The sequence below is a fragment of the Watersipora subatra genome, chromosome 7 (genome assembly GCF_963576615.1).
Source record: "Watersipora subatra chromosome 7, tzWatSuba1.1, whole genome shotgun sequence".
NCBI lineage: Eukaryota > Metazoa > Bryozoa > Gymnolaemata > Cheilostomatida > Watersiporidae > Watersipora > Watersipora subatra.
In genome coordinates, this window is record NC_088714.1 from 35,038,079 (window position 1) to 35,063,388 (window position 25,310).

The window sequence follows — 25,310 nt, forward strand, 5'->3', positions numbered from 1 at the left end:
CTGGAAACTTTGCATGACTACCCTGTGCAAGGATTTGTTAAAAAATAAACAAATGTAACGAAACTGGATATCTTTATGTATGGTTGAAAAAGGAAGCATAATGGATTTCCTATCCCAATGATGACAAATTCAGCCCTCAGGAAGACAACCTAGAACTAGTTGTCACAACTGAATGTCAATAAAACCATGCTATAATGTATATAATGTACTTTAAATATTTTGTGAATTTCTAACATTGAGTAAATAAAAATTACTTCAAATTCCTGAAGCAACTCCCTTCGTTTACAAACCAAAACAAAAATCTTTTCGAGTAAAATTTGTCAGCAATTTCTAATGTGTCTCATTGCACATAGAGATGATTTTTAGTCTGTGTTAAACAATCTAGTTTATGATGACTAGTTGCTAGTTTCTGCTGATACTCACGTGTAGGGACCATACGCCGGTGCTGGCTATTCTCCTGTAACTCAGTTTCCACTCAGCATCCCTGCGCTGGTCCGGCAGCGGAGATGGACTGGTCTTCACCTCAACTTGCATGGCATATCTCATAGTGTTCTGTATTCTCACGCTGTCCACCTTTGTGAACGAGACACAAGAGAGATAGAGAAGAGTTTTACATGATGCATAAACAGAAGAAAATAGGTAGTTGGAGGCGTGTCAGGTGTGAGAGAGAGAGAAAGACATTCAGCCTAAATCTGTTGTGTGATAGTATTCTACGTAGAAAATTAGAGGCAATAAGCAACCATGACAGGAAACAATTTGACTATACAGTCATACCTCAACCTAGGAGCTTAATGCGTTATGTGACTGAGCTTGTAGTTCAGTTTACTCGTGTTTCAAGGCACTATTTCTTATATAAAATAAATAAATACAAATTAATCCATGACCATGGTATGAAAAACCAAGTATAACAGAATATTACGGTGGGAAACGTGTTTTAATTGTTGTAATTCAATACTTACGCTAACAAAGTAACAAATACCTGCTTAGTTGATAAAATCTGCAATAAAAGATAACTACACTATGTACAATACTATAAGTTTTAACCTTCGAGACAGATGTAGTAGCTAATGGCGGTCTGAGAGAGACTTAGCAGCAACGAGTTCAGTACAGTAAAATCTTGTGACGCTAAATAACAGAAATATTGAATTTAACTTATACGAATTTAGTTTACTAAACACACACTTTGAGCTAAGTTTTAATCTTTTTACTAAACTTACTTTAATTTTGTCATCTTTATTTTTTATTATCCATTTCCGGTTTGGCGCTTTTTGCCTCAGATTCACTATAACTTTTAGCCAACCTTTGAAAAACTTTTTTCAAACTGATTTGGGGAGAACGGCCGATCCATGGTGTTCTCGCAAGCGATCTCTCGCATACTTGGTCATAGAGTGTAATGGCCATCGAGAACCGCCTTGTACACTTGTATCTTAAAGGTTGACTTGCAACAAAATTCACATTACAGTTATTTGGTATCAAAAGATTCACCATATCTTACTCTGTTGTGTTGTAGGTGCAAAATATGTGGAAATGTGATTACAAGCTCTTAAAAGCTCAAAAACGAAAAGCCGCCGTAGATTGGAATATCTTTATTTCTCTGACGTAGCCATGACATTTGGTTATGTCTTGTCAGGTGATGTTCTCACGTGAATTGAAAGGCCAATAAAAAGCTCAATATAAAACTTATCGTAGCACTAGTTTATGACAAACACTTCGGGTTTTACCGAATACCCCGTATCAAATATAGATGCTCGCTACTTTACAGTTTCGGCATTATTCAATCGTCAAGTGGTAATATGATCACCTGACCCAATACTTCGCAAATAATTTTTGCAGCACTTTTCGATTATTACAGGCAACCAACAGGCTCGTCATGATTATCAGACAATGATATGTACTCCTTCGAGCTAAGGTTAAAAAGTTTAAAGATTTTTTACGGTAAGTTATAAGATATCAGTGCTAAAAGTGACAACATTACAATGACGATAAAACAGACGCGTAAGAACAATAGACATGGTTTTATTGAATGCGTGAAGTATATTTGTGCAAATATTTCGATGAATAAGGTTGCGTGAAAGTGTAAACAGAAACCATCTCCCACAGCTAGGTCACATTTGAGCCGTTTTGGAAAGAGAATCCAAACTACGGCGGTCTCGTGTGGCTGCGATTAACTGTTTGTTTTTGAGCTTTTAAGAGCTTGTAATCACATTTCCACATATTTTGCACCTACAACACAACAGAGTAAGACATGGTGAATCTTTTCATATCAAATAACTGTAATGTGAATTTTGTTGCAAGTCAACCTTTAAATATTACTCGTATATCAAGGAAGAAACTTGCTCGAAATTCTTCTCATATCTCAATTTTCTCATACTTTGGGGCACTCATATATCGAGGTATGACTAATGCTACTGGTATGTTTTATGTAAAGGGAGTGTGGCATTAAAATTTTAAAACATTTATGCAGCAATAACACGGTTAACCACAATTATATTTGCTTTCGTTGTTCTGCATTTTGTTTGATGCGATGTGAAAATGCTGACAATTACGCATCCTGCTGAGTATGCAATACATGTCCATACTTTTAGTTTTACGAGTAGGGCAAAAGAAGGAAATGTGTAAGTTTTCATATTATATATTTTTATTTTAAATGAGAAAAGTTGTTTGTTTTTAGCACTTAGGTAAATTGAATATCAATGAAACAATGCAATACTTCTACATTTATGTAGATATATCTACTAAATACATCCATGTAGGCGTAGTCAATGTAGATGTACTCACTCTACACACCATGTAGATGTACTCACTCAACACACCATGTAGATTGTAGATGTACTCACTCGATACATCTATGTAGATATATTCCCTTGATACATCTATGTAGATGTGTTAACTCAATACACCATGTAGATGTAGTCACTTGATACATTTATGTAGATGTACTCACTCAATGCATTTATGTAGATGCACTCACTCAATACATCTATGTATATGTACTAACTCGATACGTCTATGTAGATGTACTGACTCCATATATCTACATAGATGTACTAACTAGATACATTTATGTAGATGTACTAACTCGGTACATCTATGTAGATGCACTCACTCAATACATCTACATAGATGTTCTACCGAGATACATCTATGTAAATGTACTCACTCTATACATCTAAGAAGGACTAGTCACAACCAGTAAGCTAATCATTATTTCTTATTGTTATCATTATCAAACTGTCAATGACTTGAACTCTGTTTTTGTTTAAATAGCTTGGCATTAAAACAAATAACGCATTACTACTATTTTACTATTAACTCATCAATATAATATTCGGTTGCATGAAAATAAACAATATTTATATTCAACACAAAAACACTATTCTATTCATTAGAGTCATTCATCCACCCCGTTGGCTCAGTGCCAAAACTGTGAGATTCAATTATTACATATTCCCTTCGAAATACTCCTCATAAATCTTTATTTCCAAAAACTAGAGATTAAATTCCGTATCCAATTGGCAGAATGCGATCAAATTATTACTAACGTTCGGGTAATTTTGCATTTCAACCATAATTCATATATATAGTAACTTCAGAAGATTTCGCTCATACATGTATATATATATATACCTGTGAATCCAAGTAGTCTCGAGGTTGATATCTCAGATCAAGGAACTCCTCCTGTATGTCTTTAATAGGCGCCATGCATAGCGAATGGAATCTGTAGGCGTGGCCAAGTTGTGCTGTCAAAAACTCCTTTACACTATCATTGTGCGCAAGTTGACTCTGCTCGACCTGTAATAAAACAAACGGGTACTCATCTTACCAATGTAATGGAGTCAGACATATATCAACTCATCTTACCAATGTAATGGAGTCAGACATATATCAACTCATCTTACCAATGTAATGGAGTCAGACATATATCAACTCATCTTACCAATGTAATGGAGTCAGACATATATCAACTCATCTTACCAATGTAATGGAGTCAGACATATATCAACTCATCTTACCAATGTAATGGAGTCAGACATATATCAACTCATCTTACCAATGTAATGGAGACAGACATATATCAACTCATCTTACCAATGTAATGGAGACAGACATATATCAACTCATCTTACCAATGTAATGGAGTCAGACATATATCAACTCATATTACTAATGTAATGGAGTCAGACATATATCAACTCATCTTACCAATGTAATGGAGTCAGACATATATCAACTCATCTTACCAATGTAATGGAGTCAGACATATATCAACTCATCTTACCAATGTAATGGAGTCAGACATATATCAACTCATCTTACCAATGTATGGAGTCAGACATATATCAACTCATCTTACCAATGTAATGGAGTCAGACATATATCAACTCATCTTACCAATGTAATGGAGTCAGACATATATCAACTCATCTTACCAATGTAATGGAGTCAGACATATATCAACTCATCTTACCAATGTAATGGAGTCAGACATATATCAACTCATCTTACCAATGTAATGGAGACAGACATATATCAACTCATCTTACCAATGTAATGGAGTCAGACATATATCAACTCATCTTACCAATGTAATGGAGTCAGACATATATCAACTCATCTTACCAATGTAATGGAGACAGACATATATCAACTCATCTTACCAATGTAATGGAGTCAGACATATATCAACTCATCTTACCAATGTAATGGAGTCAGACATATATCAACTCATCTTACCAATGTAATGGAGTCAGACATATATCAACTCATCTTACCAATGTAATGGAGTCAGACATATATCAACTCATCTTACCAATGTAATGGAGTCAGACATATATCAACTCATCTTACCAATGTAATGGAGACAGACATATATCAACTCATCTTACCAATGTAATGGAGTCAGACATATATCAACTCATCTTACCAATGTAATGGAGTCAGACATATATCAACTCATCTTACCAATGTAATGGAGACAGACATATATCAACTCATCTTACCAATGTAATGGAGACAGACATATATCAACTCATCTTACCAATGTAATGGAGTCAGACATATATCAACTCATCTTACCAATGTAATGGAGTCAGACATATATCAACTCATCTTACCAATGTAATGGAGTCAGACATATATCAACTCATAAAATAATTGTAAAAAAAAATATATATATATATATAAACATATACATGTATATATACTTTTACTATCAGTTCATAGTCATTTTTATACAAAAATTGATTTGCATAACGTGCCGAACTAATAGTTAGAAATAAAAGAAAAAGAAAGGTATTGCAATTGTTGAGTGCATGTTTGGGTAAGTACAAAATAAAATTATCATGATGTGAATATCTGGTACTTGAGAGTTGAAACATATCTGTTACTTGAGAGTTGAAACATATCTGTTACTTGAGAGTTGAAACATATCTGTTACTTGAGAGTTGAAACATATCTGTTACTTGAGAGTTGAAACATATCTGTTACTTGAGAGTTGAAACATATCTGTTACTTGAGAGTTGAAACATATCTGTTACTTGAGAGTTGAAACATATCTGTTACTTGAGAGTTGAAACATATCTGTTACTTGAGAGTTGAAACATATCTGTTACTTGAGAGTTGAAACATATCTGTTACTTGAGAGATGAAACATATCTGTTACTTGAGAGTTGAAACATACATGTATCTGTTACTTGAGAGTTGAAACATCGGTAATGTATAAAAGAGTTAAACCATTCAGGATCTGGAGTCCAACAATGTTGGTAAAATAAGTTGATATTTCTGGCTGAAGGAAAACATCAATCGCTCTAAACAAAAATGTAGATGGTATCATTTGTATCATTTACGCAGTAATTGTGCAGTGCATAACAACTTTCTATTTCCCAACTGCGCTTCTACTGAAAATTGCTTATTGCACTAAACTTTGCATTTGCTTCCATTTGAAGCATTACCTGAAAGCCAGCAATTCATGCGTACTGTGAATGCGCGTTCTTCAAAATTTGAAACTACATATGTACCGCAACTGCGCATTAGCGTGAATTTGATACTGTGGATCAACTAACACTGCTGGCTTTTTAAACCTCTGTACTGCATTGTACCAAATTATCAGATGCTATGTTCAGAAAGCCCATGAACTTGTGCTCTGACTCCCATATTATTTCGGAACAAGGAGTCATGCATTATCCCCATTGCAATGGATGAAAGTAGGGGCTTTGTAGTGTATTTTCATTACCATTTTTATTAAAACCATAATAGAAAGAAGTTCACCTCATGAAATGCTTTATTTAATTTTTGTTAGTGGTTACCATTATTGTTACATGATAATTGTGATCAGTTTGTTTGCCCAGCCACACTCAAGTTTGAGCAGCACTCACATCTCGCAATTGTGTTTTAGTTGCAAACAAAGTAACTAAAAACTAACAATATTAGAATAAAACTGGGGGATAAAAACACTGACAAATTGCAATCAGTAACAGCTATCACCTATATGATAGTAACAGGAATTTGGCAATGAGAAGGCTATTATGAAAAGGTCAATTCAATTATTAATAGTTAAATTATTGCCTGCAAGTTGTGAAAATATAGCAAATAAAGGAAAGACAACTTTCAACTTATATACCATCACAAATATCTCGACTACTATTTAGGATAAGAATATCAGAGTTTTCATCTCTTACCGTATGCAAATTCATAATAGGCATTCTGGGAAATCTGACAAGTTGTAGAAGCTTATAGCAGTATTCCATGAATATTTCTGTATCGTGCTTTTCAAGGATGTGTAGCAGCCAGCGTTGCACCGCTTCATATAACTCCAGCTCTGATTGGATTATAAGATCCGAAGAGCTCAGCATATCCTAAAAATAGATGGTGCTTATTGGAAAACAAAACAAATTATAATGACACTTCACTGATGTACATGTATATAGACCATCTACATGTACCGAAAAACCTCTAATCGAACGCGATCTCTAGTTGAACGCCACCTCCATTTGACCGCCACTTTGATATTCTTGGATCCTTACGAAACCATAATAGTAAGTGATCAGTAGAAAAGTCTCTACAAAGTAATATCGTTAGTGAATCGTTTACATCAACAACAATTAATTCTCTCGACCTACTCCAAGGCTTTTTTTCATTCAAACTTTAAAAGCAACACCATAGAAATAGTCAATAACTGTCTCAAGCTAATAGTAGGCCCTCGTTTAACACGATTTTGATACTTCGACGTATGTGAAAAATGGTTTACATTTACCATTGTAAAAGCTTATCAATTTCAGCATTCAACCAGGTCCTCAACAAACAGTCTATCTAACTGCTAGATCTGTCTCTTTAGAACATGAGATTGAGACAGTTACAAAGAGAGTCACCTCAGTTTATCCAAATTACAACAGTATCTGTGTAACAACATTACAAGGCAAGAAAGACGAATGGCTCTACACATCAAGGACAGGAGTCGTCCATGCAACTGCTCATAAGATTTTTCAGACCGTGAACAACAGTTTATGATAAGTTTTGATATCTGGGGGCTAGTAACAGATCAGGCAGCACCGGTATTTCCACAGTGTGTCACACAGTGTGCCGCACCCTGTGCAACCATAAACCTTTCATTTGAATGAAGCATTAAGATTTCAAGCCAAGATTATCAGTGAAAGTTATATAGAGCGTTGTATTCCATAAACGGGCATATAATTCTTTTAGTTGAATGTAATAGTTTGTACTAAATTAAGTAGATTTTTGTTGCACCATTCTCTAATGTCAGGTATCTGGAATTATTACCAATAACTTGTTGTAGTTGCAGCTGAATATGAGAGTCTATAAAAGATATATTCACTTGCTGATACACTCTGATAGCAAAAACTGATTTATCAAATGAAGAATATCAACTGGAGACAGTTCGGATGGCGGCTCGCATCAATTTTGTTCGTGTCAGAGAGGTCCGGGTAAGAGAAGTATCCAGTTATAATATGTTTGTGCTCCTCAGGTCTCATTGGCTATATCTGTTACTGCCAACCATATCTTTTGTTACTTCTAAAGGTTATCGAACACAATACACATACCACTGCAATGATTCATTTCATAGCTAAAATAAACATAGAAAATTGAGGCTATCCTTTTATTTCCTTAAAAACAATATTGTAAAAAAACATTGACATGAATGGTCAGCAAGTGTAACCACCAGAGCATCAGCAGTGTAACCACAAAAGCGTCAGCACGTCATACCTTGCAGATTACTCATTTATACAGAAGGTATATTTCGGTCGCCTACTGTTTAAATTTAATCTTCGTCAACAATGGCGCCAACAACCTTAATGCCCTACGGTGACAAAAGCCATAAAAGCTAGAGGTACCCTCTAGCCAGTTACAAAATGCCTGCCATCAAGATAAACAAGTAATAATAATGACAACAAATAGATAAAAGATCATTAGAAATAGAATTGCCCACAATGCTCGTGGTCAATATTTGATTTATGCAATGATTTAAAATGCAACCTTAAGCATAATGACAATAAGCAATTGTCATTATCGCTGCCAGAGAAGCTAAAAGCTTCCACATAGCAAAATATTCCCACATTCTGGAATTTGAAAAGTACGTGGCAACAGTGGGAAAGTTTATAAATACTCAGCTAAAAGGTCAGATAGTAAGACAGCTTGTTTACTTAGACAAGAACATTGTAGCTGGTCGAAAGAGCCATCGGTTATTCTCAGTTGCGCAATTGTTTCTATAAGTACATGTATAATCAAGCTTTCTACAGACGCATCACTTTTCAGTACAGTATGGACAAATGGTTTGCTAAAATCAGAATAGTAGTCACCAATTTATTGGTGTTTCCATCAACTTAATTTCAGGGAATTATATAGAATTATCTTCTCCTCGATCATACAATGAATTATAAGAGGAGCAGACAACCCGTTTCATGGTTTTGTGGCATCGCGTGTGTATTTCATGGTGTCGTGGCACAGCATGTGTAGGCCTATATCATGGTGTCGTGGCACCGCATGTGTATTTTAAAGTGTCATGGTGCCGTATATGTATTTAATGGTGTTGTAGCACCGTATATGTATTTCATGGTGTTGTAGCACCGTATATGTATTTAATGGTGTTGTAGCACCGTATATGTATTTAATGGTGTTGTAGCACCGTATATGTATTTCATGGTGTTGTAGCGCCACATACGTATTTCATAGTGTTGTAGCACTGCATATGTATTTCATGGTTGTTGTGGCACAGCGTATGTATTTCAAGGTGTCGTGGCACCGCATGTGTATTTCATGGTGTTGTAGCACCGCATATGTATTTTCATGAGTGCTTGTCTAAGTTAATATTTTAATGATTGGTTCGATCATTAAACGCAAAATGAAAATCAAGTGGAATATTCAATGTTTCACTTTAATGTTCATCAATTTGCGCCTATATTTTATAAGGCAAAAGTAAAAATTGCATTTTTATATTATTATATCAGTTTACAATATTACATGATTAAACTACCTATTATGGCGTTTTCAGCTTAATAGTTCTGATGCGCTTAACACGTTTCTTCAAATTTGGAGGGAACTAAATACAAATGGCGCCCAGGTCACATGACTCGTTAACTAGACAATCATACCAATCAGATTTGGTATCATGTGTAGTTGAATGATTACGATTTCCAGCTTAAATAAAAGTTTTCAACTCAACAGACTCAACAACTCAGGCAACTCAACAAAACTGTTATTACATACATGTATATGTTGTTGCATCGGGTATTGTGTACAGTAATATAAGAATAGGCTACAAATTCTTTTGACACTTTATATGCATTCATTTTTTTAAATCATTGCATAAATCAAATATTGACCATGAGCATTGTGCGCAATTCTATTTCTAATGATCTTTTATCTATTTGTTGTCATTATTATTACTTGTTTATCTTGATGGCAGGCATTTTGCTACCAGCAGTTTTTACAAATGACAAAAAGTCTGCTGGATAAGAACAAGATAAGCCAATGAGACGCACTCAGCGCTCCAACAGACTTAATCTAGTGACCATATTAGTTGAGACTTCAGCTGAAGACTCTGGTAGTTTCACCAGCGGTGAACATCAGCCTTCAGCTAAACACTCTGGTAGTCTCACCAGCAGTGAACATCAGCCTTCAGCTGAACACACTGGTAGTCTCACCAGCGGTGAACATCAGCCTTCAGCTGAACACTCTGGTAGTCTCACCAGCGGTGAACATCAGCCTTCAGCTGAAGACTCTGGTAGTCTCACCAGCGGTGAACATCAGCCTCTCTAACTTACTCTACTGGTGGATGGAATACCTATCAATGCTATACATGGTCTCCATATCCCAGTTTCACGAAAGATTAACAGCAACTAATCTTTGGGAGGATCAGTTTCAAAGTCATAGTGTCGTGTCAAAAAGGACCATCGTGGATGAGTAACTGGGTGATATTATAAAAGTCATAAATGACAGGGTGAGTCAGGTAGACGTTATGAAGATAAACTGATTTGTGAGAGCAAAGCAAGCCTCTCAAATCGATGGCATGGATATGTTGGTTCTATACATCTACCAGTGTCAGCGCTAAGCCCAGCGTGTTGGCATTTGTTCAAAACACTTTTGTGTTCATAGCTTTTCATCAGCTGATTACATTAGAGATTTTGGCGGTGAGAAGTTATGATGAATGATAAGGCTGCCGTTATGATTATTCGTTCTTCAGCTAATGGAAATGGATAAGCATCCCAAACAATAAACCGAAATGCTCATTTATCTTGGCCCATAGGCAGCTAAGACAGATATTGATAAAAAACGTAGGTACACGTAAAACATATATCGCAAAGAAAGGTGAAAAACAGGCATCTGTGTTTGGCTTGTGCAGCTACTAAAACATCGTTACAATGCCTTTTGCCAAACTTCAGTGCCCTAACACACCAGCCTAGATAGCCACAGATTTAAGGAACCTTTGGAAATTCAATGTTTCATATACTGCAATACCCTTGGCAACATTCCACACATTTGGCAGCACTCTATAATACTTTTGGCAGAATCAGCAATCTGGCAGCTTAGTTCACCAGCCCAACTTGAATGAACTAAATATTTGGCACAGCAACAAATGCTGGCACTGGCCATTACATTAAATACTAGTAAATTTCAGAAGATGGAGAACTGATTAGTTAATGGTGAAAAAACTAGTGCCGTATGTCATCAGCTGATATTTTGACAACTAGCAATAATGACGGGCGACTGATCACAGCAGTAACATACCCAGACAGTGAGAGCTTTAGACAGAGAGCTTTAGGAGACAATGAGAGCTTTATCCTAAAATTTACGACACTGAAGTAGGTGTCTGTCTTTATAGAGATGTTCTGAGCAATAAAAAGGAGATGCATAATTCAAGACTTGATTTCCACTATCACTAGACTGTGACTAGAGTCTGTATGAGTCACTAATACTAGAGTCTGCATGAATCACTAATACTAACATCTGTATGAGTCACTAATAGTAACATCTGTACTGAGTCACTAATACTAACATCCGTGTGAGTCACTAATACTAACATCAGTGTGAGTCACTAATACTAACATCTGTGTGAGTCATTCGCTATTTGGAAACTATATTTTGCTCAATCACTCTTCGGTAGCCCAGCTCTAATTCACCCACTTTTATAAAATAAAGTGAGGAGCAGTCTGCAAAAATGGAAAAACAGTTTTGTGAGCAGATGCAAGTTTTTAATAAGAATATATTTATAGCAAAGATAGAAATATACATTTACAAATAATTTGTAGCTACTCAGCGCAAGAGAGCTGTATTTCAAGAGAGCTGGGGTAGAGCGTGGTCAACCTACACTTGCCGATAGTCCAAACAAATATGAAAGTCAGTTATTAGCCCATGAGCGTTTTAGATTAAGACGTAGATTTCGGAAGGAAGGGGTAGGTGTGGAAGAACATTGCTTGCTTAGCTTGTTGTTAATCAAAGGCACGCATAAAGATAATTAAAAGTAAGTGTTTCAACCTGCGCTATCTCGTGGTAGGCTTTCCTCACCACCAAATCTATGAGCAAACAAAAACAAGCTAGCATGAACTCATTATTTTGAGGTCAAGCAAACAGTTTACTGATCTACAGCTGATCGAATGTATGTAGATATGGATTTGTGGTTTGTCACATTTCGAATCAGCACCGGGTCTCCACGTGCCTTGATAACTGAATATTGCTTCCATAACCACAAAATGTGCATCTAGGGCTCTAGGCCTTTTAAAAAACCGATTTGCCAACCTCCATTTTGATTGATGATATCATTATCTAGCTATAAACCATTCAAACATTACCAACTGTATAGTGCTGCCACAACTTTATATATGTATAGTGCTGCCACAACTTTGTATATGTATAGTGCTGCCAAAACTTTGTATATGTATAGTGCTGCCACAACTTTGTATATGTATAGTGCTGCCACAACTTTGTATATGTATAGTGCTGCCACAACTTTGTATATGTATAGTGCTGCCACAACTTTGTATATGTATAGTGCTGCCACAACTTTGTATATGTATAGTGCTGCCACAACTTTGTATATGTATAGTGCTGCCACAACTTTGTATATGTATAGTGCTGCCACAACTTTGTATATGTATAGTGCTGCCACAACTTTGTATATGTATAGTGCTGCCACAACTTTGTATATTTATAGTGCTGCCACAACTTTGTATATGTATAGTGCTGCCACAACTTTGTGTCAAATAAAATATATAGCATTTCTTTCATAGAGATTCATCTTCAATGAAAATAACTGATGGATTTTTATGTCAAGAATGTAGAAATTCCACAAGTAATGTCAGAAATAGAGCTGGTTCATTGGCTCCTTGCTAATAATTGATAACACCATTGAAACCTTCAGATTGTGATTTGCTTAAAATATAACTTGTGGATGTCGCAAACGCGAGACAAAAATGCCACGGTCATCCTAATAAAAACTTCAGTCTCAACAAAACACACCAGCGAGTTTGTGAGTGTTTTCGAAAGCGACATCATTCGGCTAGACATGAGCGAGTCTCGCGCACGTGTCGACATATCCATGACATTTAACTTTTACATTAAACAAACTCCATGTCATCCATTCAACTCTTATATAATTTAATAGTCTTTCACAGGATGCAGGATTACAGAATTAAACAATTGACCAGAGATTCGATACATGGCGAACTCCGGCACCTTCCTAGTAACAACGATTATTGCCACAACCTGAATAATCACATTATAGTACAGTCGACCTCCGCCATATGATATTAGTTCGTTCCGGTGTTGGCATCGTAAGGCGAAAATGTCGTATAAGGGTTATAGAAACCCATAGTAATTATCTAATGCAAACACCCCTGGTGAAAAAAAACATCTAACTTTTATATAAGTACTGTACATGTATATTAAAAATTAGTAACAATATAGCATATTAACCTTGGTAACTATAGTTACCTGCAGGAACTTCAGTGTATTTAGTGGTTATGATCTGCTTATGGTTATAATTCTTACTTCTTCCTTTAAGGCTGTTATCAATCATAGAACCAACTGCTAACAAATTTAAGTTATATATGTAATTATATAGTTATATACGTATAACGAATTAAAGTTTATAGTAAATAATCTAAATATTATATTAAATGCTAAAATACACAATAAACTTTCCCTTTCGCTTACTTTTCACTAATTCTCGTTTCATTCACACAATATCAAACATTTACGCAACACGAATAATGCTGAACTGAGAGAGAGCAAACATCGTATTTATTTTAGACATTGGGGAGAGATTTCGACGAATAGCATTTCGACATCTTTGTTATTCCAACATATTCAGCACACCAACCGCCAAATTTGCATTTCAAAAAGACATTTTTGTTGATGTCGTATGGCAAAAGAAATGCTGTAAGGAGTGGAACGGAATAACATCCTGTTCCCCATCATAAGACGAAGAAACCGCAAAACAAAGATGTCGTAACCCGGGTGTGCACTGAACAATGTAAAAATAAATTGGTGAGATATTATCAGTGATTGTGTACTAGCACAGCTATAAAATTTTCATGCCTGAAGCAAAACCGGAAAACTTTAAACCATCTCTTATTAAATGTTTAATAATTAAATGTAGATTCGCTAATTTAACGATGAGCTCCTAATTTAACACTGAGCTCTTCTAGCTATATCTGGTAGTTAACTTTACAGCTATAAACTTACTAGTAGGAACTCATACTCCATAGATAGCCAATCGGGTGATGACATGATGTCCTTGGCATTCCAGGCGATGGTTGCTTTGCTTTGGTTGTGCAGACATTTGAGGTGGAGGGCTTTGGACCAAGGGTACCTGTCAACAAATAGAATATATATAATAGATATAATATAAGGATGATATATCAATTTTATCCAGACAATATGGTGTCAGTTACAATTCGCAAGATATGACTCATTGTCTGCCTATCTAAAAAAAGATTAAGACATGTACAGGGGTATATCCATTATTGAGGGGCTTGGCAGCTTCAACCTAAGTCGTTGCAAACATATCTTATCTGAGTTTGACCTCACTTAATATGTCCTTTGGTGCTAATATATCTATATTTTGACTGATCTCTCTTTCAACTATGTGAATGTCCTGATTAGAAAAACAAGTGCAATATACTAACATATAAATAATCTGTACTATAATAATAGGAAATAGGGTCTATTTGGGAAAGAAAATTTGGTTGGGAAAAAAGAATGCATTGCATCGAAAATTTGGCTTAGCAATCAGACATGCTAACATCGCTAAAATGCACCCCTCAACCACCTTGCTGTATTGCGGATTAATTGTACGTATAATTACTATACCTGACAATCTCTCGTGACACACCAAACTGTCAGGTGGCTAGTCACCACCTGCCAATCTCTCATGGCACACCAAACTGTCAGGGGGCTGGTCACCACCTGACTATCTCTCATGGCACACCAAACTGTCAGGGGACTGGTCACCACCTGACGATCTGTCATGGCAAACCAGACTGTCAGGGGGCTGGTCACCACTTGACAATCTCTCATAGCACACTAAACTGTCAGGGAGCTGGTCACCACCTGACTATCTCTCATGGCACACCAAACTGTCAGGGGGCTGGTCACCACCTGCCGATTCGTCATGGCACACCAAACTGTCAGGGGCTGGTCACCACCTGGCGATCTCTCATAGCACACCAAACTGTCAGGGGGCTGGTCACCACCTGACTATCTTTCATGGCACACCAAACTGTCAGGGAGCTGGTCACCACCTGACGATCTGTCATGGCACACCAAACTGTCAGGGGGCTGGTCACCATCTGACGATCTCTCAAGACACACCAGACTTTCAGGGAGCTGGGCACCATTTGATGATCTCTCATAGCACACCAGACTGTCAGGTGGCTGGTCACCATCTGACCACCTCTCATGGCAGACCAAACTGTCAGGGGGCTGGTCACAACCTGACCACCTCTCATGGCACACCAGACTGTCAAGGGGCTGGTCACAGTAATGTTAGCGCTAGCCAAGCCAGCTCATCTGCTCTTTTTACACAAAGGACAATTGTTTTAAATATCTTTAAACTGGCTACTACTGTAATAAAAATAATAACATAAAAATATTAAACAACATATTGTAATAAAAATAATGGTCTTTTAATCATTGTTTAAATTGCAATTCCAGAAAGCATAAAAGCAAAAGGAACAGTTCATCAATAACTATTATTTTCTTTAAAATCACACAAACCAACTAGTAATAAGCAATGATCAGCTGTCATTACTGTATATTCCCAAAAAAGTGTTATCTTACTATCCTTGAGATCAACTCAGTACCTTTCGCAGTTGAGATTTGACCAAATTCTAACAAATGAACTAGTAGATTCGCTGGATTGTCTTAATTTTTGAATATGCACATCCAATACACACTGATGTGACATGACCTACCAGAGGTGAGTCATGTTGGTGTTAACCACTTAGTGTGTCACATGAAAAAAAATTTGTTTTTGGAGTGCTCGAGGAGTTAGCTGCCATCTGACTCATCCGGCATCAGCAGTATCGATTTTAAAAAATTGATGCGTTTCACCGCTTTTTGGTTTAAGAGACAGTTTTATCAAAGACCAGGTGTGATTTCCAGCCAGCATCACAATCGAACACCAAATTGTCAGTTAACGCAATAATGGTAGAACAGTGATCCAAATTTATTACTCTAGAAAATAAGACAAGGGGTTTTGACACACGACTCCTAATATTTCAACAAGAATCACTGTATATCCTTCGAAAACCTCACATAAAATTTTATAAGCAGCTCACACTTGGTGAGGTATTTTTCATTAGTGGCTCAGCTACATAGATATCTGTTGATCAGTTGGTTGGGGCGGTGCTGAGCGTACTTTTGTAACAACAGCAATATGATTTGTTAAATCTAAAAAGGTTCGCGTGATGAGTAAATGTAAAGTTACATGAGAAATAACTTGAACTACTAATTTACATAAGTACCATATAAGGGCGTTTTGAATATTCTCAAGTCGAGGAGATTTGCAGTGGTCGACCATATAGCTCTGGCAGAGGTGTTTCAGGGCTCTCACATCATACTTATCAGCTAGACACAGAATCCCTTCAAAATAAGTATACAGCAATATAACTAGAGGAAGGACCTTGAGGCAGGGTGTAAAATTGTCTCAACTAGCCACTGCTGATGACCCAAATACGGTCGATACTATAAAGTTCAACGCTGCTAACATGTAAACTGGTGATAATACTCAGTATGTTCTCAGGACTTTTTATTCATAAGATCAACCATTTCAAATTGATTCCGTGACAGTTCCTTCCATGTGATGATGAACACTGCAAAAGCACCTGTACTGGCCATCTCATAGCAGTGTCAAGGTCGGCTGCATGAACTGCAGAATTTAAAAATTATGCACATTTATCTTGCTTTATTTAATCTTTTAGTTGCATCCCTTGTAAAAATATTTTCTCACTTGAAATTTTTAATCGTTACATTCATGGCTTTGCGACAATACACACCATTTTTTCACAACATCCAGAATGACAACTCAAGGCTGAATTTTTTATGAGCAAAATCTTCTCTATAGAAATGGCTTATGAGCAATATCGTCTCTATAGAAATGGTCTATGAAATTGCATCGCAACAATAGTATTAATAACAATAGTATTAATAACAATAGTATTAATAACAATAGTATTAATAGCAATAGTATTATTGTCGTCAGCAGATCTTACCTAATCTTTTAAAGACCTTCTGGTGTACCAACCTGAAGATCTTAATAGACCGACTTTAAGTCATGGACCGGATCTGTACAGCTCGTGTTACGCACTTCTAGCAAGAACAGATTATTTAGCTATTTATTGCCATTAGACAAACATTTTTTATGATTTAGAATAAAAACTGATTTTTAACAGTAGCTATACATGTAATGTTATTGAAGCATGTATTGGATGTTATTAACTCATTCGCAACCATCCGCGAGTTAACTGGCGAAATATATCGTAGCTAGACTACCAACGTAAGTTATCTCGCCTGGAAATTTACCCATTGCATGTACAGTTATTTTTAAGTTACAGAAAATTTTTTTAGTAGTTCGAAAGAGAAATTTCTGGCCAATCAGAAAAACTTACAAATATGCCTCAATGATATCTCTGGCAAAGGTTGTAGCCAAAATACTAAACCGATATCGACGTCTACCTAAACCGGAAATCATCGCGGTGACTTTAAATTTTATCGTTCACGGTCAATTTTTTTCAACTCCAGAAGTAAGTATGCAGGTTCAGAAGTGGTAAGGCATTGAATGACTGCATAAATCAACTTAAAACATTACTTTTAACGTTTCAAAGTTTTTATTATTTTTCAGTTCTGCCAATTTGAATCATTATGCTCGAATAAAAATGCACTTTTTAGGCAGTGAGCTGTAGTCAGACTAATGATATCATTCAGTTTCGATATGATCATATTAATTCTTAGAACTGTCTATAAAGTCTGAAAAGTCAAGAACAGAGTTGTTGAACATATTTTCATTATTTGAAACATTTTTATGACAGTTTATTTGAGATATAATAGCATGTAGATTAGCTATGTTTTGGTTCGAAGGATGATACTCGCGAGAAAACGTTCGAAATTAGAGTTTTATGATTTTTACGTTCATGACTAACTGTTATTTATTAAAATATTATTTATAAATATGTATTGTATGTAGCCAAACAATAATTTTAGCTAAACTAGTTAAATTTTTAACATTTTATTGTGAAATTCTCACTTTGTTTCAGCAAGCAAAGGTTTTTGAAAATCAAAAATTTTCTAAAAACTACCTTCTTTGAGACACATGTCTACATTAAGTAATATGTAGTCTCTGTCTAAATTTTATACCATTTGAAAGAATAGACTTGGCTGGTTATTTTGAAAATTGAATGGGTAACCTATCTCAATTCAGTTTCTTGTAGTATTAAGTTAAATTATAGAATGTTTCTGAGAAATGACTGGTATTTAAAGTTGTGTGAAAGTTAGTCGGTTGCGAATGAGCTAAAAATATGTGCGGAAGAGTCTTGGCATGTATGGACACTAAAGAAAGAAACATCACCCAAACGCAAAAACCTGTTTAGTCATGGCTTGACTTTCATTTCCTGTATTCCACAATGTAATGTTAATATAAATTGTACTAGCTGTACAACCCAGCGTTGCCAGTGTAATAAAAAAGTCTTTTGACAGAAAACTTATTTGTATTTAACATATAACAACATTTGCCATTCTAACTTTCAAACTACATATCATGAGAGAAGTGTTTTGTTTAATTAAAATAAATTATGAGAGAAAATAAAAACAACTGTAAAGGTTTTCAAACTTTGTCAAACAACTTTTAAACTTCATATCATGAGGAAAATGTTTTGTGCAGGTCAAGTGAATTTAAAAAAAACGACTGTAAAAAGGATTAGATATAAATGTGAAATAATTAGCAAGTAATAGCTAAATCATATCGGGTTTGCTACGATTACAATAAAAGATGATTCGGTAATGATACAAATAATACTAACTGAGAAAACCAAATAAAAATCCTAAATATGTAGAATTAATAATCACAATTCTCGCATAAAAGTGCGTGTGTATAAAAAGGTTACTGTTTCACCAGAAGCTATCCAACAAAACTTTAAATACGACGATACTAGTAGCTCTCAATACTGGTACAAACGTAAAAATGAGATATCGTACTGTCTTTGTCCGACTGAATGGAGAGATAATGTCGAGGCTCTTCCCACGGAGACAATATAATTGTCCGTGTGAGAAGAATTGGCCTTGACCCCAGATATGGTAATTGAACCTTACGAAAAATATTTGTTAACAGGGGCATTGTAACACCCCTGTTAACAAATAAGGGGCTACACAGCTATGTATGCGTAGCTATAGCAAAACCTGTGTAGCTATAGCCGGAGCGACACACATACTTACTTTGAGAAATATATATATATGTATATATATATATATATAGATTTGCACAGCAGACTAGATGTATTTTGTCGACCGTTAGCGTATACACATATCAAAATAAGTACTATATAGCCTGGGTGCAACAATATTACTGAAACTGCATTAAGAATCAAGATAGCAATTTTAATTCCAGTAAGTTCTACACAGCTTCTATAATAGTTATAGCCTTTTTATGCTTTCCTGTTCATTACAGTTTATTATATTAGGCTTATAGAGCATGGCTAGTTTTAGTGTACACCTCGGAGCTTTTAGCAAACTTAGGTTTACGAATATTGAACAACCTTTCCATAAAAGTTGCACTACATAGTCGAGACAAATAAACATTCGCTTAGCTTTCACTTCATTCACTTCTGAAATCAATACCAGATGTTTTGATTGCGGAGTTTGTCAAAGACAAATCGGCTTACGTTGAACACTTTAAATGGATTAGATTGGTTCATTCAAACGCATCTGAGTCTTTGAAACTTATAATATGACCACAAGTCAAAAGCGGAAATCGTTTTGACGAAATGATTTAGAGGGAAAAGCTGTTGCAGCCATATTAGCTTTAATATTTAGTTAGCATTTATACTTATATTTTATAGATACAGTTTTGTTTGGAGAAAGGGTGGGTCAACAAAGATGTGACAACTGCTCGAACAAATGACAAAAGCGAACAGCGAGAATATGAGGCTCCTAGGACTAGTATTTATATTTGGGAAACATTGCAGGAGTAGCTTGTTTCTCCGATATGTGAAAGTCAATCAGTAGAAAGATGTCTGCATGATCGACTCGCTACATGTACTTTACCGCTAATGAGATAAAGCCGCAGACCAGTTTAGACTACTGTTCACAAAAAGAGTAAAAGGGTAAACCAATCGTTTTTGTCTTCCAATTCTAGCTCTTAATTTAAGAGGAATGTACACTGATAGTTTATTTTTTATTTCTTCAAACTATTGCTAAATTTTTATTCTCACCATAGGCGTCTCGCTGTTAGAAATGTGACTATAAAAGTCCATAATGTACTGAAAAAAGGGCAAGGTGAGACCTAAAGTAGTGAGAGATCATTGCGGGTTAAAGCAATCCTACAAATCATATTGGAAGGAGGAGAAGGTTAGACAAAGGTCACCATTCAACCAATCCTACCGATCACATTGGCAAGGTTAAGCTCAATAGTCGCTGTGTAAAAGAACTTGAGAAATGGCTCAAACACAGCCTGGCACTCCTCAGTCTCATTAAGAGTAATAAGGGACGAGTCGCAGTCGTTCCATCTATTTTCATAGAGCATAGTCTTGAGCACATCTGAACCATTGGCCAAAACGAATTTGTGAGCAAAATATGACTGCTCACCAACCTAAAAGCAAAGTTAAGGAGTTGAGATTCCATTAGTATGCGTGAAACACTTTTTGAATAGCTAAAACTATTGCATATTTACGCCTCGAGGTTTCACTGACTTTCCATGAGATGATAAACTATAACCATCGGTTCATTTCATATATAGCATGGATTTTAATACGACGATATTGGTCGACATGCCGTTAAAGCAAACCAGCTCATACATGTATATGTCATAACGACATCGTGTCAAAGATTTGGTACTGAGGGAGAGAAAAGTAATAAATTACTAAAATATTTCGATCGACGTATGAGACTGATTTAGATGCGATTGTGTATCTGATCTTGTCTGACTTCTGGTATTGATACTAGTGAGGACAGGCAGCAAACTACCTGTCAAACACCTGCTGAAAAACCAAATCAATGTGATTCTGAAACAGCTTGATATCTTATTGGTCATACAAAGATGTGACAACTGCTCGAACAAATGACAAAAGCGAACAGCGAGAATATGAGGCTCCTAAGACTAGTATTTATATTTGGGAAACATTGCAGGAGTAGCTTGTTTCTCCGATATGTGAAAGTCAATCAGTAGAAAGATGTCTGCATGATTGACTTGTAGTTCTTTAGTATGTGGACGTGTTCATAAATAATAATGGGACATCTAGAGTTATTTGATGGCAACTACACATGCACATTTGCTCTCGTTATAAAATTTTTTGAATTAATTGATGTAGTATTTTCTTGGCTTTTAGATAGTATACAATTTACTGCTTTCAAAATAGTAGTTCAGGAGCTATGAAGTGCAGCATGCGTAAATGATGGGACATTTGTGATGTCCCATCATTATTTATGAAAGCCTCCATGTACGAAACTGATCGTACACTAATAATCACTAACTCAAATTAGGTTATTTTTGCCTACAAACAAGGGGTGTAGACAATGTTATATCACCCGATTTTGCAAGTCATAAAATTTGATAAAAACTCAGATTTTCTCATTAATGTTAACTTAAAGCAATTTATTATTTTATCCAAACAGAAACTCTGAAATCAGTCCAGCTGACTCTAGCATAAATAAGTTTGTATAAACTACCGCTATAAACTAGCTGTGTATATCTGTATAGCGGGCAGCACTAAGACATACAACCATGCGAATACATCTGAAGAAAAAAAAAGATTACTGATAATTGTAAATCTCTCCTATCAGAGCTGCGCGAGAAACTGAAGAGACTCAAATCAAAATCTACTGCTAAAGATATTGAAATCAAAGCATAAAACTTCCTTATCACGCTGCAGAAATCTGATTGGATAACGTCATAATTACCTGGATGATGACATCACTCAGGGTCTCATGATTGAAAAATGACGAAACCTTCTCTATGAAAGACTTGCAGTCTGACAGCACTGATGTTTGATTCAAGTCCACCTTCTCCTCCTGCTCCCCTGATTGGTTGACTGAGGCAATGGGGCCATTCCTCTGGTCAGCTGCCTCAGCCATTGCTCTAGTGTAGTAGCGCGCTCTCGCTAGCCTGGAGGAAGGAAAATTACGGCAAAGTTTAGAGTCAGTCACAACAAGTAGCAAAGCTAAATAAAAAATCTTGTTCAGTTACAAAAAAATCAATATACTATTGTGAAACTTCAATGAAATACAAAATTGACTTTATAGTTGGAAAATAAATGTATTCCTACAGAAATGAATTTTATACGAGGTTGACATATAGGCCTATACAATTATATACTGTGATGTAGGGATGCTGATCCTGGTATCGATGCTAGTAGCGACATCGGGGTTAAGTATCTAAGTCGGCATTGGCCAATCTTTTCTTAAAGGTTGACTTGCAATAAAATTCACATTACAGTTATTTGATATGAAAAGATTCACCATGTCTTGCTCTGTTGTGTTGTAAGTACAAAATATGTGGAAATGTGATTACAAGCTCTTAAAAGCTCAAAAACGAAAAGCCGCCGTATATTGGAATCTCTTTATTTATCTGACGTATTCATTACAGTTTGGTTATCGTCTTGTCACGTGATGTTCTCATGTGAATTGAAAGGCTAATAAAAAGTTCAATATAAAATTTATCGTAGCACTAGTTTATGACAAACACTTCAGGTTTTACCGAAGACCCTGTATCAAATATAGATTCTCGCTACTTTACAGTTTTGTTTCGGCATTATTCAATCGTCAAGTCGTAATCTGATCACATGACCCAATACTTCGCAAATAATTTTTGCAGCACTTTTCGATTATCACAGGCAACCAACAGGCTCGTCACGATTATCAGACAATGATATGTACTCCTTCGAGCTAAGGTTAAAAAGTTTAATGATTTTTTACGGTAAGTTATAAGATATCACTGCTAAAAGTGACAGCATTACAATGACGATAAAACAGACGTGTAAGAACAATAGACATGGTTTTATTGAATGCGTGAAGTATATTTGTGAAAATATTTCGACGAATGAGGTTGCATGAAAGTGTAAACAGAAACCATCCTGTAACAACTACGTCCCATTTGAGACGTTTTGGAACGCTAATCCAAACTACGGCGGTCTCGTATGAGTGCGATTAACTGTTCGTTTTTTAGCTTTTAAGAGCTTGTAATCACATTCCCATATATTTTGCACCTACAACACAACAAAGTAAGACATGGTGAATCTTATGATACCAAATAACTGTAATGTGAATTTTGTTGCATGTCAACCTTATATCTGAGTAATGTAATTGATCAGTGTGTCAGTCAAGTTTTAGTTTTAGTATGTTATTAATACATGCCAAAATTCCCATACACAGTAATGAAATCGCTAAATAAAAACTACAAACCACGGGGTAAAAGTGTGATGTAACACTTTTATTTGCTAGCAGCGTGAACTTGAATTAAATTTCTATATATTTTGCATTTTTATATATACATATTTTGAATATACTCTTGGAATTTAAATTAGAAAGCAAACATGCAGCACAAGAGCTCAAGTTAGCTTTTGGTAAGAATTGGTAGTTCAGGTAGGTATCTAGGGAAGATCTCGTTTGTCGAATTCGGGGCATCACGTTGATAGACACCCAATACAAGTTGCTCAACTTTATCACTGATAGGTTACTGATAGGTTACTGATAGGTCACTGATAAGTTACTGATAGGTCACTGATAGGTTACTGATGGATCACTGATAAGTTACTGATAGGTTACTGATAGGTTACTGATAGGTCACTGATAGGTCACTGATGGGTCACTGGGCAATGCCAATGCTAAGTTATACTTATTTCGAACATGAGATGTTATTCTTCGGGCTTGCTTGTTTAAGGACATACAATAAATACATGCGTGTAGAGCAATAGATTGATAACAATAAGAATAGGCTTGTGATTTAATCAACTCTGAACTCCTTGAACAGCTCCTGGTGAACCATCCTTAAAACTATAAACAAGTACTCACAATAAAGTTGAAAACTTGATATATTCAGAGTTAGGTTAAATCGAATGAACACGCATATGAACAGGCAGATCGCTACATTCGCTGCCGAGTACTTGTTACTGGAATTATTGAGTAGCGTCAAACCTCAATATAAGAGTTTAATCACTTTTAAAATGTTTTATAAACCAACTCATCGTATGTTGAATAGAATACTTTTGCTAAAATACATTGTATTTCGTCTAACTCGTTTGACAGTTCAGAAGGTTCATGATAATACTTATGGAAATCATATCTATTTTTGCCATTTCAAGAGCAATTATATTTATAACTTGATAAAAACTCTACAGAACATTGAATTGTACACGAACTATTTGATGTGAAGTAAATGAGATTAATGAAACTGAACAACTCTTTGACAAAGTGGGTGGTCCTGGTCTGTAAAGCGAGAAAGCCAGATTAGCAATTGTCACCAAGATAAACGGCCACAAGGATTAGATCACTATACTGAAGGTATACAAGGCCTACATACAATTCAGTTCTGAAGGTGTACAAGGCCTACATACAATTAAGTTCTGAAGGTGTACAAGGTCTACATACAAATCAGTTCTGAAGGTATACAAGGTATACATACAATTCAGTTCTGAAGGTATACAAGGTCTACATACAATTCAGTTCTGAAGGTATACAAGTCCTACATACAATTCAGTTCTGAAGGTGTACAAGGCCTACATACAATTCAGTTCTGAAAGTATACAAGGTCTACATACAATTCAGTTCTGAAGGCATACAAGTCCTACATACAATTCAGTTCTGAAGGTTTACAAGTCCTATATACAATTCAGTTTTGAAAGTATACAAGTCCTACATACAATTCAGTTCTGAAGGTGTACAAGGCCTACATACAGTTCAGTTCTGAAGGTATACAAGACCTGCATATAATTCAGTTCTGAAGGTATACAAGGCCTGCATACAATTCAGTTCAGAAGGTATACAAGGTCTGCATACAGTTCAGTTCTGAAGGTTTACAAGGCCTACATATAGTTCAGTTCTGAAGGTATACAAGGCCTACATACAATTCAGTTCTGAAGGTGTACAAGGTCTAC

The 25,310-nt window shown here is 35.8% G+C and overlaps 1 protein-coding gene across 1 annotated transcript in view; it reads right to left on the reverse strand.

Annotated features, from left to right (window-relative positions):
• LOC137399681 (BTB/POZ domain-containing protein 17-like) overlaps nt 1–25,310 on the reverse strand; it is a 40,027-nt gene that overhangs the window by 2,734 nt on the left and 11,983 nt on the right. Inside the window, exons 2-8 of the mRNA XM_068085871.1 lie at nt 22,120–22,324; nt 20,605–20,812; nt 16,479–16,596; nt 14,197–14,323; nt 6,678–6,854; nt 3,628–3,792; nt 424–573 (exon numbers count right to left, since the gene is read on the reverse strand). Coding sequence (XP_067941972.1) covers nt 424–573; nt 3,628–3,792; nt 6,678–6,854; nt 14,197–14,323; nt 16,479–16,596; nt 20,605–20,812; nt 22,120–22,293 — 1,119 coding nt within the window. The 5' untranslated portion in view covers nt 22,294–22,324. The remainder of the gene's footprint in view (nt 1–423; nt 574–3,627; nt 3,793–6,677; nt 6,855–14,196; nt 14,324–16,478; nt 16,597–20,604; nt 20,813–22,119; nt 22,325–25,310) is intronic.